At 37.1% G+C, this 17,816-nt stretch overlaps 2 protein-coding genes and 1 long non-coding RNA gene across 3 annotated transcripts in view; all 3 read right to left on the reverse strand.

The window, feature by feature from the left end:
* Positions 1 to 2,799: 2,799 nt before the first annotated feature.
* LOC146735403 (uncharacterized) lies at positions 2,800 to 4,542 on the reverse strand. The gene is made up of 2 exons (XM_085506808.1): positions 3,234 to 4,542; positions 2,800 to 2,945 (listed from the first exon to the last, which is right to left on the reverse strand). The coding sequence occupies exons 1-2, from the start codon at positions 4,537 to 4,539 to the stop codon at positions 2,923 to 2,925; spliced, it is 1,329 nt and encodes a 442-aa protein (XP_085362934.1). The 5' UTR covers positions 4,540 to 4,542; the 3' UTR covers positions 2,800 to 2,922.
* A 2-nt stretch (positions 4,543 to 4,544) lies between these two features.
* LOC146735404 (uncharacterized) lies at positions 4,545 to 9,292 on the reverse strand. Its single transcript, XM_085507434.1, has 3 exons — positions 6,832 to 9,292; positions 4,594 to 6,416; positions 4,545 to 4,556 (listed from the first exon to the last, which is right to left on the reverse strand). The coding sequence occupies exons 1-3, from the start codon at positions 9,290 to 9,292 to the stop codon at positions 4,545 to 4,547; spliced, it is 4,296 nt and encodes a 1,431-aa protein (XP_085363560.1).
* Positions 9,293 to 9,331: 39 nt separating this feature from the next.
* LOC144355239 (uncharacterized) overlaps positions 9,332 to 17,816 on the reverse strand; it is a 39,518-nt gene continuing 31,033 nt past the window's right edge. Inside the window, exon 2 of the long non-coding RNA XR_013421196.1 lies at positions 9,332 to 9,450. This is a non-coding gene — a long non-coding RNA (uncharacterized LOC144355239). The remainder of the gene's footprint in view (positions 9,451 to 17,816) is intronic.

Consider the following 17,816-nt stretch of genomic DNA (forward strand, 5'->3'; position numbering starts at 1 on the left):
GTATTACAATAGTTCTGCTGCAATTAGATTATTTTTATTTCTGACCATTTTGCGATTGTATTTTCTAAATTTTTTGAACGCAGCATTTAAAGTTCATTCAAAGTTACGTGGCGACTTGTGTTGATAAAGTGTAACAATATCATGCCTGTAGTCATCTATTGTTATTGCGCTACTTATCCAAAATAAAAAGCATGATCATTTGAACACTGCTATTACAAGACTGGTAAGAGGTTATACATTTGGTGCGAAGCTATTTAAAAAACATTTTTTTGCTGTTGTCATGGCAACAGCGGGCAGATTTTTACCACCCAACTAGAGTTGAAAGTATGACTTGACTTTTAACTCACAGAAGAGTTAAAAAAGCCATTCCTGGTGAAAAGTTACCAAAACATTGAGGTCAAATTTCTCAGTAATAAAAAAAAAAGATATCAACAAGTCATTGTCAATGACACATCATGTGCATAGTCAGATTATGCTTACATATTGGGATAGTATTTAGCATATTAACTACAAATGTGCATGAAACAGGCATAAAAACTAAGTTTGAATGAAATCGGTCAAGACATGCCCCAGAAACTGTTAATAACATGTCTAAATGTTGATTTTTGGGTCAATTAATGGCCGTTTTTAATCCTAGATTTTTAAGAGATACATTTGCTGCGAAGCTATTAAACAATCAGTATTATGCCTGTTGCCATGGCAAGGTGGGCCAGGATTTTTTAAAGACTTTACCACAAAACCAGAGTGATGGTATGACCTGCCTGCCAAGTTTGAACGAAACCGTCCCAGCCAAAAGATCACAGAAGAGTTAATGTGTGAAGACACATCACACAGAAACACACACAAATCTATTGATATGCATGGCTATGCATTAAGACAACCTTGCATGGACATATATGATGTAATGAGAATGGAGTACATGTACATGACAAATTAGTGATCTTTGCACATCCAAAATAAAAAAATTTTATTGAAATATGGCAATGGTAACATAAAAACAGATTAAATAAGGCAATACATATTACATGTAATTGCATATTGAACAAATAATAGTATTTTCATTGAACATGTTGAATGTGCAAAAAAAATCAACTCAAAACAAAACAAAAAATGCATATGCAAGTATACACACCAACATAACAGTAATGCTGTATATATTTAAATTTCATATATTTCAGCTTATTTATTAGTAGCAACAATCACACATGGCAGAAAGTCAGGGTTCTTATAAACGTTTCATAAATACATTCAGCAAGTGTCGCAATTTGAATAAGTGGGAATCGTAGTTATGTCACATGCAGTTATACATGCTTAGACAATGTTTTTCTTTTGAGCCAATCACTCAAATATTGGAATTTGAATGAAAGCAGATCAGCATTCACAATTTTATTGGCAAAGTTTAAATTTGGAGTTTCATTATTTTGAGCAACCAGGCGAAAACTGAAATCATGAACTATACTACACAAAAATTGACTTATAGCAGTTTATCAACTAAGTTATTATTTGCCTTCACTATTAATAAATCTTGCATTGCATGGCTGTTTTAATTCTGCTTTGGCTGCATGATAAACACAAGCTCATAATGTTCAATGCTCATTTTGGAAGCAAAGATTTTGTAATATTGCCCAATTTTGAAAAAAACTATCCTGCGTGAATTCAGCGACTTGACACTTAGAGATACTGAAAAGTCAATCACTGCTTGAAGATGTTCGGCTATTGAAAACTGCTAATGTGGGTACCATAGTTGTTGCATTTAGTCATCACATATTACAATGTGAATACCATAGTTGTTGCATTTAGTCATCACATATTACAATGCAACTTGGAATGCAATGGAAAATCTACTCAACACGTTAAATGAAAAAATTGCATTTATCAAATATAAATCATTAACATTTAACATTAACGTTTGTTGGGCAATACACACTTACAATTTTCATATCATGTTTGATCTGAAACATGAAAAGCTGTGTGAAACAAATGTGTTTAATAAAACATTAATTACAAAACGGTGACATGTTATACATACAATAAATAATATTTATAAATGAGAGACAGGGAAAAAATACATATATATATATATATATATATGAACACGTTATCATATGAAATTACTTGTATACAAAAAGATCATGAATTAACTAAAAGTAGAAGTCTACTCATAAATTAAAAAAACCCAGAATTTATTCATTTTGCAATAAACTTTACTTCAAGGCAATGTAAGGTTATTGACCTAAAAAAAGTAGGGGGTCACCAGCCTTTTTTTCCAAGAAATTGATGGTTGTATTTTAGTGGAAAGTCGCCATTTTGACACTATTATAACACTCTTACCACAGGTTCCTATGGCAGAGATATTATGCAATATCTCAAAATCTGACATAGGCTGAAAAAATCATATATTGTTAATGGTGGAGTACTTTTTGTTGTTCTGAATTATTTCAAAATTTGGGTTTTAAAAAGAGTTCTATGGAATTATTCTAAAAATAGAAATTTTCAAGAAATATTAGGACAAGTTTCTCAAAAAGCATAACTGTAACACACAAAATAATGCTATTTCAATTTACCATGAGACATTAGTTTCACGATTGTACATAATAAACTAATGAACATTGTCATGTGATTTATGACCAATTTTGTCAAAAAGTATGACTAGGCTTCTACCTTAATTATCGCTATTGTATCAATCAACCTGAAGATTTAGAATCCACTGCTACTGTTAAAGATAGAACGTATGCCCCAGTCAGAAAATGTACAAGATTACTTCATGAATGCCATTCCAACCAGTAAAGTATCACGCATCAAAGGCAAATTTAGGGAAGTGAACCACAGCAAATCATTCAAACTGGATGAAAACTTAAGCCTGAGATGAACTGTCAGCTAGCCATTTGTCACATTTCTAATACATCTGCTGTGAACGCAAGACTATTGACTTTCTTGTAAACGCTCTGCAAAAAAGATTTTAAAATCATTTTTATTCAACTGTATTTCAATTGAGGATGCAACCCTAAATTTCTAGACAACCTGCTTATTGGTAAATTGGAATGGGTATTAGAAAAATATCACTATTAGTATCCACAATGTACTACCGGTAATTCTCTTTGTTAAACACGAGTAATAATGCAAGTTAATGGCCACCACAAAGAAAATCAAACAGACTTTTTGGAACATGCATTATTATGGAGCTGAACTGTCAAAATATATCCATTCCTCTACATGTGGAATACTACACTTACCAGAGCATTTAATTATTGTCGCTTCAAGCAAATCATGAAATGTTGCACCTTTTTTCTTCCCTTCAGTTACACGTAGAGTCTTAATTCCTAATGATTGTTGTGGTTTTATTGAGAAATACAGATTCTTTCTTCCTCTACTTTTTTTCTTTGTCACAACTTTGGAATCATCTTGATTGTTTTCATACCTACTAGTATTGCTTGTGTCCTGATGTTGATTCTTTGCTAACATTCTTTTAGCAGTAACCAATTTCGGCTCCCATACATCTTCTCTCTGCAGTGATGAAACCATTTTGACTCTCTGAGCAGGAGTTGATGATACACTAGACAACTGAATGCTTTGAGTATTTGTGATTGCAGTGGATTGAGAGCTGGTGTCATGTGCCTGTATAAGTGGTTCTCTTCTAGTTTGAAAGGCACCATTTGTTTTCACAGATGTTTCTGCAGCTGTGATTGAATTTTCTGAAGACCTGGAAGGTTGAATCTGTGACGCTTTATTATACTTGGCCATTGACCTAAGGGTCATTGAAAAATGGTGGTCATCTTTTCCTGAGTTTATGGAGGCAATTGGGGCTACATTTTGAAAAGTTGTTCTTAGGCCAGTCACATCACTGCTCGGTACCATACCATGAACATATGGTATACACATACCTGGTGGCAATAGCGAGGGTGAAACAGCATTGTTAACATCCGGTTGAATAAGATTATCACTTTGTAAAATATGTTTATTGGATGTTATGTCCACTCCATTTGCATGGGAAATTTGTGTAGTAAGTCCTAAATTTTGTATATTGGACTTTTGAGGAAATTCCAATATCTGGCAATCATGAACCAGATTATGTGAGGAAGAGTTGCGTCTGTTTATTGGACTCACAGGTGATTTATCATTAGTAAACGTAGAATGACGATATGCTGGTCTGGGAACATCAACACTGAAATCAGTAGAACTATCAATTCCATTTTGTAATGACCCATTAGTATCTACATCGATGCAAGAACTTTCTGCATGATTTGTTTCAACAGTGTGACCCAACTTCCTAATATTTGTCACATAATTTGAATTAATGACATCTACAAACTCTTCACTGGATAATTCAGGAATTCCAGACAGAGAACACACAGAGTCAATTCTTAATCCTGAATTGTTTGGTATGCTATATAATCCTTCATCTGGTTCAACACCACTCAATCCAATCACAGACTGTGTATCAGACTGATGAAAATCAGAAGAAAGAACAGAGTTTACCATCTTAGTAGAATTGTTAACATTATTTTCACTGTTCATTAGTGCCAGGGAACCTTCAGGCATCTCACTCAGTGAAAAAACTGATTCAATTTTCAGCCCAGGATTTATTCCTTCAGCACAGTTTTTTTCTTGAGTTACAAGTTTTTTTTCACTATATACTGCACACACATCTGGTATATTTTCTCTCTCTTGTGCAATCAATGTTTTGACATCGTTATCGTTAACAGAAATTTCACATTGATTACTCATAGTGTTGTGATTGTTTAACCAATGAATTTCCTCCTGCACTGATTTATTCATATCTTTGAGAGAACAGACAGAATCTATTTTCAGGCCAGAATCAGATGGAACATCAGTGCAAGTTTTCTCATTATCAGGCCACATACTCGCGGGCATAATAGTCGGATCATTTGACACTGGTGTGATGGATGATTCAGTATTTCTGAATGCAATGGGTTCCATGTTTGTAAGAAATGATTGTGCTTCTATTGTGTCAACAAGCTTTCCATTTTCGCCAATTATACCTGACAGAGAATAAACTGAACCAATCTTAAGTCCATTTTGGGAATTAGCAGATGACACATCTGTTGCTCCTTCCAATAACATAGGTGCCTTATTAGTATCTTTCTGCCTGGTGGTAACAAGATTATGCAAAACATCACTCATGGTTTGCTGATATAGCTGACTTGTCAAATCATTTTGCTTAAATGACTCCCTATGTTTATTAACCATGGAACTGTTATTAGAATGAAGTGGTGGACTGAACATTCTGTCTGTATGGCCTATGTCACTCTGAATCGATTTGACTGGTTTCCCATTATCACCAGAGAAGACCTTCTGTGCAACATCAATTGCCCTTGGTTTGATTTGTAGTAGCAGATTCCGATTATTTGCAGATGAAATGTTGTATGGCAAGTCTTCCACTGATTCGGGTCCAAGATTGAAGTTGGTTAAACAAACATTTTGTTTATGATGGCATTCATTCAATTCAGGGTTAGAATTTCTGCATTCAAGGTTGTTGAGGTTACTCATAGGCAGACAAGTACACACACATTGTTGTTGATTTACTTGTTGCTGAATGCTTCCATTCCTTGTGCATAGTCGTTTAACAGTTTTTTCCTGACTAATAGATTCCATTGACATGTCATTGTTCAACTCTTTTAATGACTCTAAAGCAATATTCTGTTCTGCACTCTTGGAAACTGGTATTCTTGTATCTAATGGACATACACTTTCCATTGAAGGAGATGGCTGTCGAAATTGATTTTTCTGTGATGCATTCTGTGTGTTTTTTTTGACATCAACAATAACCTTACGCTTTCTTCTTTTGGGTAGACTGTCACTATAAGCATATTGAGTTCTTTTTTTTTTATTACTCCCTTTTTCGCATCTTCCAGTACCACCATATATAATTTTTTCTCTTGAATTATATGCATATGGTAATGAAATATAATCTGTATTCTGTAGGAGTTCTCTTATTATAGGGCATACAACACGATTTTGAGGTTCTGAATTATGCAATGGGGCTTCATAATTCTTTGGTTTAGGTGGTTTCAGCAAAGCAGCACTGCTTTTAGACTGTGCGGGAATGTTGTTTTCCAAGTGTGAAGTGGTAATGTTATGAAAAGAATTGCTCACCGGAACACCAGCTGGAGGCAAATTATTTACCTCATGGCTTTCAACATTTCTGCTAAACTCAGGATGTCGTTGGTTGTATGAACTAAGGTCTCTCATATCTCTGGTATTTCTAAAAATCTGAGTAGAATGTTCATTTGAAATGTTTTGCGGTAGATTTTTATTCTGTTTGTCAGGGATGCATAGGTGAGAACTATTTGTTGAACTGAGGGGAGCTTGGCATGCATTCAATTTTCTTCTTCTTGTATAATCCTGTTGTTCTTCAACTGACCCACCAACAAATATGGTATTAGATTCAGATGATACTGTAAATGACAAACGTATATAAAATTTATAAACAATCGGTGGTAATAGTGTATACATTATCACATATGCAAAGATCATATTTTTTAAATAAAAGTACAGTATTGTCATTTATTTTCAATTTTACTATTCAAAGGGTTTGTGTATACATTTGTGCTCACTCTTTTATAAATTGTAGTGTACTGACTTGTTCTTGTGGATAGTTTGTTGTCAATCATTTGTTTTGTCTTCTTGGACTTTCCTATATGACTTTTTTTTTTATAAAGAATTATGGTTGGGTACGTTATTTCCCCTTTGAATCACCATTTTCAACAATCTGATTATCATGTGATTCAGCATGTAATATAGAATAAGACCAACAAACACAGAATCAGGGTTACAATGTCACAATATTTGAAAACAAAATACGGTACTCACAGGATATAGATGATTCCTTAGTGTTTTTCATCTGATGAGAATCAGTTGAATGTGCAATGCAATCACCACGTATTTCATCATTTTCAAACTCAACCTGCTTTGATTTTCTACAACCATATTTGGCCCTGCTTTTGGGGATCATTTTTGAAGATACAATGGGAAAATCCACACATTTTGTGGAGGTCGGGTTGCTTTGCTTGCGGCGATTGTTTTTCCTTGGTTGGTTACCTGCATTAAGATGCTCAATCAATGGTGTTGCTGAATTATTTTTGGCAGCTACAGTAGACTCTTGTTCAGACTGTTTGTTTTCCCTGTTGTTGTGTCCTGTAGAGCTTGCATGTACACCCATTACTTTGTTTTTCAGGTTAGGGTTAGGTGGAGGACTTCGGGTAGCACTAGCACATTCTGAAACATCTTTTATACTAGATACATCATCACACGAATGTTGATAAGATGATGACATATCAGGTTCTTTGTCTACATCATCTTTATCATGTTGAAGGTCTTTTTCCTCATCAAACTCCAACTTAATTCTTTTTGACAATGTGAAAACCTTTCCTGTTTGTTTCCGTTTACGTCTTTCAGAGGGTTCACAGTCCCGGTTTTTGCTTTTTTCTGTAATTCCAACAGAAACTTTACTATTTGTAACTAGCAATTTTTCACAGTTCTTTAATCTTGAGACAACACAATCAATCTTTGTGCTTGGCCTGCTGGTCTGTTGACTACTGGACTTTGTCAATGTTTGTTTTTGATTACTAGAAACTATGCATTCCGTGGCAGGCAATGCATCACTGGTAGCCAATGATAATTGAGTGAAAGACATCTCATTTTTAAGATTGTTTTTTCTTGATTGATGAGGGCTATTATGCATGTCACATGCATGCTCTTTCAATGGTAATTTGGAGTGAGAACCTGTAGTGTTGTCTAAAGAGGTTATGATAGACTCAGGTGAGGTAGTTTTAGTTAACGATTGTTGTGGTTGAGATATTTCTTGAATGATAGTATAAGACTTTGTTGGATCTGTCACTAACATTGTTTGTGTCTCATCAATTAAGTTTGAATTTTTTATTCCAGTAACTTTAGACATTGAGGTGACAGACGATGATGATGACAGTGCTGGCCTAGAACATACAGACATACATTTATTTGCCGACTTAGGTTCAGGTGTATTCATTCCTGAACAGAGTGCTGCATCACGTTCATCTGCATTACCTTCATTGAGTCTATAGTCCTTTGAGCAATTTCCACCATTGAAGTGATCAACAGCACTGTAATTCTCACTCAGAGATTTGTTGTGGCTAATAGTACCATTTCTCAATGATTCCTCTTCTCCCCTAAGTTCTACCAGTGGCTGGTTAATGTTTTCACCATTACTATGATGTATGTTACCACATTCCAACTTATCATTTTTCACAACAGTAGTAGCAACATATGGTGTTAATGCTGGAGTATCAATGTTATCATGATCTTTATATTCAATTGAGCTGCCAAGTCCATTTGCAGTACTGGAGCTAACAGTGCAGTTATTTTTTGAGTTTGTTTCATGATCAGCATGAACAGATTCACATCCTGCTTTAATATTGGACATTTCGCTATCTGTAACTTTATTTTCCTGGATATTATCAGACACACTCTCACAGCACTCAGTTAATCCATTCAATGTTTCAGGTTTTTGTGTTAGTTGTGTATGTCCTTCATCTTGATTATCATTCTCAATATGTGAGCTATGTCTATCTTGAACATTTTCTTGTTCAACTATTTCCTGGTCATACATCTGTTTTATCAAATGGTACTTCTGTTCAAACTGTTCAGCTGAAATAAACTTGTTTTCTACTTTTGAGTAACATTTATGCTTTCCCATATCTTCCACAAGATGTAACATCTTTATTTGAAGATCTTTCATAATTCTGGCAGCTTTCTTCCAATTGACTGGAAAAATATCCTCCTTGATTGATTTGGCTGATATGAACTTCTCATCCAGAAGAGTAACAGTTTGCAAAAGAACATGGTCAATCAAGATGTAGTTAGTTCCTCTCACATTTGCAGACACTTCATTTGATACATGCTGTGATGCCTGAGATTCTGATTCCATTCTGTTGTTTGATGGAACATCATCATCATTACCTGAGACTTGAGTATCTGTTGCAATAGGATGATGTTCTAATAAAGACAATGGCTTATGAACATTCTTTTCAGACTGAGTATGCATTTGGGTTTGGTTCTGATCAATAGAATCATCATAAGTTGACACTGCTGAACTGTTGGTATCTTCTAGCATTTTCAATGATAAACTATACTCTTTTGTTAGTTTTTCATAACACTGTTTTAACGTCTTTAAACTGAGCAAATTATTATGCAAATTTAAACATCGTCCATGTTCAGTGTAAACAAGCTTCCTGCGAAGTTTCATCACCTCTATATGTGTAATCTTGCTGGTGGTTTCTCCAATCTGACTTAGCATATTGCATATGAATCTTGATGACTGACACTTGGGAAAGAATTTTTCAACTACTTCTTCAAAAACCACATACTGCTTTCCTTCACGACGGATGAATAACAAATCTTCATTTTGAAAATTAAGCACTCCATGCATATCTGCCATAGTATCACTCAAATAAGCTAGAAGAAAGTGCAGAAAAATAAATTTAAATCAAACATGTTTAATTTTAATCTGATTTTTCAGATATTAGGAATTTAAGTTAATTAAAGATGTGCAATATTTGTGTTGATAAACATTGATTTTTCCCATAATCCAATGCACATTTCTAATTGAAAGCATGAGTATGAGTTTTTACCTGGGCGCAACATCACTAATTACCTCTGATGACTCCTTTGATACTTTCTAATTACTGAATAAATTATCTTGTTAAAGCTTGGTAATGTCAATGTGTTGCCATCTTTGTTCATACAAGACCCATATCCTATGCATGCATGGTGCAATGACACCACTCTTCAATATGCATTGTTTTAACTCTATATTAATCACTTCTATAGATTATCCCAGAATACTTCTGAATCAATGCATGAAGTTTCATTGAATTTTGATGAGTAGTTATTCATTTATTAAACTGTGGAAAAGCTATAAATAGAATAATTTACACAAATTAATATGCGCCAAACCTCTTTGTACCAAGTTTCAATAAATAAAGATTGCTTCTTAGGTAATTGATGGAAAACCTAGGATTTGGCTAATTATGCAAATTTACTAATAGGGTGCACAAATTTCAATCTAAAACTAATAAGGTCTTACACATAGTCCCCTCTATGTTCCAAGTTTTATCGAGATGCAATAAATGCTTCTTGAGATATTGGTGACAAAGCTGAAATTCGTTATTATCAAGACAAGCCATGCATGGCACAGTCCCTGTTAGTTATCAAATTTAAGATATATAGTTTTTTTTATAGTAATATAGCTGGAATATAACCATGTCAGGAATATGATTTTTTAACATTAAAATGATTGACATTTGTAACTGATTGTCAAACAAGTACATGTCCATATTGAGAGATATTGCTCTGGAACAGCATTCAAAATCAGCCATTTTGAATACATGTATATATATAACACGATGTATAACGAATATATAAAATTTGAATATAATCAGTCAAAGCATTTAAGAGATATGGCTCTAGAAGCCCATTCATTAAAACAAAATGACCACCAGTCATTTTATTCCCAATCTGAAAAATAAAATGACGTGCATCAGGAACCTATAATGTCTAATGTATGTTATCAGTTTGAACAAAATCCATTCATAAATGCAAGAAATGCTTGATATTTGAGGATTTTTTAGCACAAAAATAGCCACCATTCGGCCATTTTAAATAGGATCGTCAATATATCTGTCTATCTATGACATGATGTATAACGAATATTTAAAATTTAAACATAATCAGTAGGAGATATGGGTCTAGAAGCCCATTCATTAAAACAAAATAGCCGCCAGTCGGCCATTTTGAATGTTATCTAAAAAACAAAATTATTTGCATCAAGGTCCCATAATGTCTAATGTATATATCAAGTTTGAACAAAATCCATCTGTAAACAGCCGAGAAATGCTTGATTTTTATGATTTTTTAGCACAAAAATAGCCGCCATTCAACCATCTTGAATCAGATCGTAAAACAAAATAATGTGCATCAAGATCCTATAATGTCCAACGTATATACAAGGTTTGAACAAAATCCATCTGTAAACAGCCGGGAAATGCTTGATTTTTAGGATTTTTAGCACAAAAATGGCCGCCAGTCGGCCATTTTAAATCTTATCTGAAAAACAAAATGATGTGCATCAAGGTCCTATAATGTTTAACGTATATACCAATTTTGAACAAAATCCATCTGTAAACAGCCGAAAAATGCTTGATTTTGATGATTTTGAGCACAAAAATGGCCGCCATTCGGCCATCTTGAATCAGATCGTGAAACAAATTGATGTGCATATGTATAATATCATGTATGATGTATGTGTGAAGTTTGATTGTGATTGGTCCAGGCATTTCTAAGATACAGGTCCGGACGCACGCATGGATGCACTGCGTTCGAAAGGGGACTAAAATTTAGGTAATTATTTTGCACAGATTTCAACTCCAAACTAATCAGGTGTGTGAATTATCCTCATCCACCTATCTGTATATGCCAAGTTTCATTGAATGCAATGATTGGTTCTTGAGATATTGGTGGAACCCTATTCAAATCATGGGAAAGTGGAAAATTTACTAAATATTCTACAAAATAGATAATTAAAATGCACAGTTTTTAACCTAAATTAATGAAGTCTTTGATTGTGCCAAAGCACCACTATGTACTAAGTTTGTGATGAATGGTTTAATGGTGAAACAGACATAAATATACATGCATAATCACATACATGTACATGTACATACACACGTACATACATACTGTGATTCCTATATGTTCCATTGAATTAACTTTTAATAAAGTTGAATTAAATTTTAACGTATGGTACAGTTTATTACTAATAATTACTACTGTAACCCAAGCTTCGCCAACTTAAATTTGAATTAACTAATAATATAAATTAGGTTTATTAAAGACTATAACATCATGTATGGTTCTTTAAGGATGGTACAATGTATATGTATGTCATCAATGCATATTGTAATGTAAGCTAAGCGTACATACATACATGTACATGTACATTACATTGTACAACAAGACTCCCATTGTGTGCTTAACACATGAGAGTAAAACCAGGACAGCAGATAGCTGCCAGCATTTGAAGATGTACATTACTATCAGATATATTTTATTTGTAGCATTTGACGTAAGAAGAAGTATGTGCTGTATACAACTTCAATGATATTTGCAAGATATCTGGATTAGAAATTAACAAACAGCCGAACACTGTCAAGCATTTATGTAGATTCAGCTTAGAGCATCAACAAGTCCATCGAAACTGACCCTTCTCTAATGTGGTCTACCTAATTATTCAAATTTGAACCATAGACCTTAGGTCTATGTTTGTTTGATGAACACCTACTTCTCATATTGTTCTATCCCGTCCTATCTAAATTTATACATGATATACAAGATTTCATAACAACTGTTTCTATTGCATCCAAGTGAATATCAAACATTGTATATATTCCAGCCTAGTTGTTATGAGCGTGTTCTAAAGCAGGATCCAAAACAGTGTTGCAGGTATTCCAAATAAAAAATAATAACAAGCAGCCTCTCAGCTAAGATAGTACTGCTATTACCAATGCACATTTCAATTACAGAATTGAAGATATTGAAGTTTGAATGAAATTGGCCAAGGCATGCCCCAGAAACTGTCAATGACATGTACACATGTTGATTTTTAGGACAATTAATGGCAGTCAGTTGAAGGTCAAAAAATAAAACAAAGCGATATTCACATGTATCATGACTTGTGATGTACCAACTTTGAAAAACAACAATATTTAACCCAATATACCCTGCCTTTGTACCAAATTTAAGCCACTCACTCATCTCAGTCTGTAAAATGGGCAGAACACTCATAAACAAGCAGCCTGTTGGCTGAAATATAGCTCTGCTGTTAGCAATGCACATTTCAATTAAAGAGAGAAGATATCATTAGAAAATGAACAATATGTACAGTATCAAAGCAATCAGACTTGCTGTTTTCAAGGATTCGAAAATATCACTTTTTACCAAAAATGACAAAAATATTCAACAAAATTAGAGAATCAAAGATATCATCACAAAATGAACAAATCTGAAAGAGGTCTACATGTAGTACAGATATATATAATATCAAAGTATAATATCAGAGATATGGCTCTAGAAGCACATTCATTTAAACAAAATGGCCAACAGCTGAGCTATTTTGAATTGAATCACAAAAAAAAAAAAAATGAAGTGCATCAGTAACCCACTATGACTAATGTCAATGCCAAGTTTGAATCAAATTGTTGAAGGCATGTTCAAGAAACGGCGATGACATGTTTGACTTTTGTGATTTTGATGAAAATAGCCATCATTCTGCTAAAATTTCGATGAAAATGAAAAATAACAGAAAATAGCATTTAACCCTTTGTACAAAATTTAACCCAAATCCATGTATGTAAGGGTGCCTCTAGAGGGTAGTTATGCATGAAAAAGCTGAGGTGCATTTTCGATTGTATGCCACAAACGAGCACGCGAAAGTCGGACTTGCGTGTTGCATTTAAATTTAAGAACAACTGAAATGTACGCGAAGACTTACTTGTGGCACTTAATATTTACGTGTACACAAAAATCAGACTTGCACGTGGCATTAAAATACAATTCAGAGCAAATGAAATGTACAAGCATTTACATTTTATATATCAAATTTGCCAGATTTACGCTGTATGGTGAGGGAGATGAGTTTTTAAAAAGCAAAAACATGTATTTAAATACAAATCAAAATCAGATCATGACCATAGCTGATACAAGGCTTGAGTTAATTTTGAACATTAACAACATGAAACACATTGTGCTCACCAAGACACGAGTTGTCATGACGCTGAATAAATTCACATAAATCAACACATTCTGTTTTGATATTTTGAAACAAATCCAATCATTTGCCCAATCAAAAATCAATATATACACATGTCAAGCCACCCAAGGATTGAACAACAACAAGTAAACAAGCGAAATGGCACCAGAGCGCAAGTCCAGAAAATACAATATAGAAAAGGGTTTAAATGTTAAATTTCATGCTCTCAAAACACTATAAAGTTAGTTTACTTGTAGTCATTGACACAGTTCGCCACTGTGTTGGTAGAATGAAACAAGACAAAAAAGAAGTGACAACATTTTTGATTGACTTGATTTTCAATCTCCCAAAACACTTGTAAAGCTATAAAGACAAAGTTTAATGATGCTGTACACATAGTGCTTTTTTTAATAATTCAGTTATATTCTAGGAGCTCTATCATGAGTGGAACAAGACTAGTTAGTATAAAATTACACCCAAACCTGACAAATGCATTGTTTTAACAATCTAATTCGCCAAATATTTTACATAATACCATACTCGTCCAACTTAGGGCCCAGGGTAATCAGCTCACAAAATTGTGTTGATTTTTTTTTGTAGGGGTGGGCGCTTAGTCCAAAAGAAAATTTTCATTCACCATGTGCCAGATTAGGTACATGTATGTCTTAAAATTGTGAAATGATTTACATTGCCATTGATCTCCACAATACAATGATGAAACAGAAATGATCACAAAAAAAAATGCATGTTTTATTACAATAATATTTACATGCCATCAGAATTTATAAGGTAAAATTATTTACATTAAGTTACTGATGTAGACAGTACCAAGCATTATGCCACTAATGCAGTAATACATGCCTTCTCAGATTTCTCAGAAAAGGCTTACAGTATTTAAATCTACTAATATAGTTATCATGAAAACCATAGTCTCTCCAGCCATCAGAAATTGACTTTACCGCATCTGGAGTTAATGGGCATTGCTACATGATTAAGTCAATTTGTTTCCAAATCATTATCATTCATTCTGGTCAGATTACATTACACTGGATTCAAGACCATGGAAAAAAAGATTGTGTCAACGAAATTAATACCTTTTCAGCAAGATTTCAAGTATGTTCCCAGCACAGTAACTATTCAGTCGGGTTGGTGAAAAATTCACTACGTTCAATTACCCACCATAGACTCCGGTCAGTCAAAATAACTATTTTGAACTGTAGGCATTAATCAGCGATTCTGCTGGTGACCGAGAGATAGAATCTAGGTCAGGGGAAGCCTCATGACCCCAAGATTCTTTTTCCCTTACGTCATGAACCACGTGGCCAAGCCCATATGGCGGCGCCATAGACGGCTGTCCAATCACTCTGTTTTTTCTCCGCATCGAATGGAGTTCAAGTCTAGCGAGCTCTGCCTGGATCGCCTGCTTTTTTTTCTGTCCGGGTTTCTAGCAGGGGTTGTTGCCGCTGCCCAGCACCCGACATTGTAGCTGGTAGGATAAGTTTTCCTTGTCATTTTTACCCTTGTGTCGTTTTCCCATTTGTTGTGTAGTATTTTTCACAACAAAGAAATAAAACCCGGGCGATGTAGCTTAATCACTTGTTGGTTTTGTTATGTCTCCTTTCCTACTGTGATTCGCTTCCCTCATGCATGTCGTCTTCATTGTATGCTTGATCTAGGCATTTAGAAATGAATAGTTGTAATGACAGCACCAGGGCTCGCTGCCGGTTTTTTGGGGCTCCTCGTGTTTCGAGTCGATTGTGCAGTGGTTATATTCAGAATTTACCAGCATAGAACCCGCATCCAAAATACTTTTGTCGTAGCTGCGTGCGGGGTTGGCGTTTTTGCCGTGAAGGCGTGTGTTTTTTTCACTAGAGTTCTGAGGCCTGAGATTTTTCTTTCAGAGTCATCAAAATCGCTGAGAATGGCCGCGTTGCTCGTTTCTTTACAGCAAGATCGCGCGTCCAGTAAACAAATCGGTTAAAAGTCCTCACGCTCGGCTACCGGTGCTTCGTGTACCGGGACGTCGAGTAGGAGGCTTGATGGTGGAGGTACCGATACTTTTTCTTGGTCTCCCCTCGCTGATTGGAGGACATCCTCATAGTCTGTTTTTTCAGGCAGTGCTTTACCCGATTTTACCGGCTGCAGTGACGCTGTGCCCCTGGAGGCTTTCCTCCTATGGGGCCAGTTGCGGATCCCTTTGTGGACCCTTCCTCGCACAGCGCCGGGTTTGCCTCCGAGTTGAGGGCTTCGGTCGAAGGACTGTCGTGGCAATTGCGTCCCTGGCAAGCCGGGTAGATAAGACACAGTCGGAGCGAGCTGTCTCCACTGCGGCCCCTCGGTGGGCAAGCAGGAAGAAACACGAAAGAATGTTTGCATTCAAACACGTCTCTTCCGGGGGACCCCCATTCACAGCCGCGGCGCTCCCACTAATTTGGGTGAGGCCGAGGCTCAAGCTAATTGCACCGGGCCTCCTCTGGAGCCTCGGGCACTGAATGCCAATGGGGTGCTGGCAGCCAAGACTCCGATCTCGGAGCAGGGCTTTCAGGGCAGGGCACACGTTGACCCCCCTACTCTCAGCCAGCCAGGGTTTGACGTGCGGTAACGGTACAACGTAAACGAATTTATCCTTGTGTCTGGTTTTTGACTCCCTTCTTACCGACCCCAGAAGGAACCAACCCTGTCATGAGACGCACAGTCGAACATGCTCCCTCTCACATATTTAAAGTGAAAGGAGACGCAGTTCGCTCGCGTCGGATACAGCCGGTACTCCGGGTGGTCCCTCAGAGTCTTCCATCCGCAATGACTCTGTGAGCCACGCTTTTGGGGTGATGCTGAGTATCATCGTTCCCAGTGATACGATGTAAATACCCCCACCCTTGATCCTAAGGCGACCACCTAAGGTTGCTTCAACACTTTGGGGATCACGGGCATCGGGATCCAAAGCAACCCCGTCGGCACGTCTCTCACTGTTCGTCTTAGTGCGGAGTGGGGCGCAGGACGCACAAATGGTGTTGATGGGCAGACGTTGGTCAGCCACGGAGAACGTAATGCTTAAGGCCCCCGGGTGGGGATAACCTAAGGCAACACTTCCCGTTGGACCAAACGCTACCAGGTCGGTGTCGTTTTGGGATAAGACCCCATAGCGTGGGATGAGACCAAAATGCCCCCAACCAGATCCCAAGGCTCCTTCCCCAGACCCCCGTACCACAAATTTCTGTTTGGCAAACCAGACAAAGGGGGACAGCCGCGTTCCAAGGGCATTTTCGCCAGCTCAATCGGAGACGACCCATCCAGCCCTGAGGGCAGAGTTGCTTGGGCGCATTACTGTGCGCGCCCAGGACTCTGAGACCTCAGAGGCAGAACGCGCCAGCCTTCTAGACCAGGCGACTGGTGGGCCACCGCCCATCTACGTGCGACCTCCCCTAGTATCACCTGGCTTTCTTGGCCGGGGCCACTACTGTGCTATGAGACATGGCCTTAGACGCACATGTTTTCGCTGACAAACTGAGTCAGGAGGCACGTCTCCACCTCAGTAACGCAGACTGGACATCTTCCACCCTCTTTGTTCAGGGAATGGTGGGTACAATCTCAGAGCTTTTGAGTGCAATGAACCAGAGGGTTCAGAACGAATCGCTAGCCAGTTGGCCCTGCCAAGGGCAAGCAGAGGGCACCCCAAGCACAGAAAACACAACGCCCTAGGGCGTCGGCGGCTAGCCAGAGTCAGCCAGGAGGCAAGCGCTCATACCCTTCTCCATGGGAGGGAAGAGTAGTGGCGCGCCTCCAGGGAGGAAAAAGCCAGGTGGTGGCTCCTCACCCTCCCTGAGCAGACGTCTACTCCGGCAGCGGGGTAAGCGTGTTTGACGCTCACCTCTGCTACCGGGGGGGACAGGCATGTGTTCGACGAGTGGCCAGGTCACAACCTAGTGACTACCTCAGGCCTTGGGGAATCACTTCATGGGAGAAGAGAGCACAGCCCTCGCAACTGTCGAACCCATGGGCACATACATTGTATCCC

Source organism: Saccoglossus kowalevskii, chromosome 13, assembly GCF_978046115.1.
Source record: "Saccoglossus kowalevskii chromosome 13, keSacKowa6.1, whole genome shotgun sequence".
In the NCBI taxonomy this organism is placed as follows: domain Eukaryota; kingdom Metazoa; phylum Hemichordata; class Enteropneusta; family Harrimaniidae; genus Saccoglossus; species Saccoglossus kowalevskii.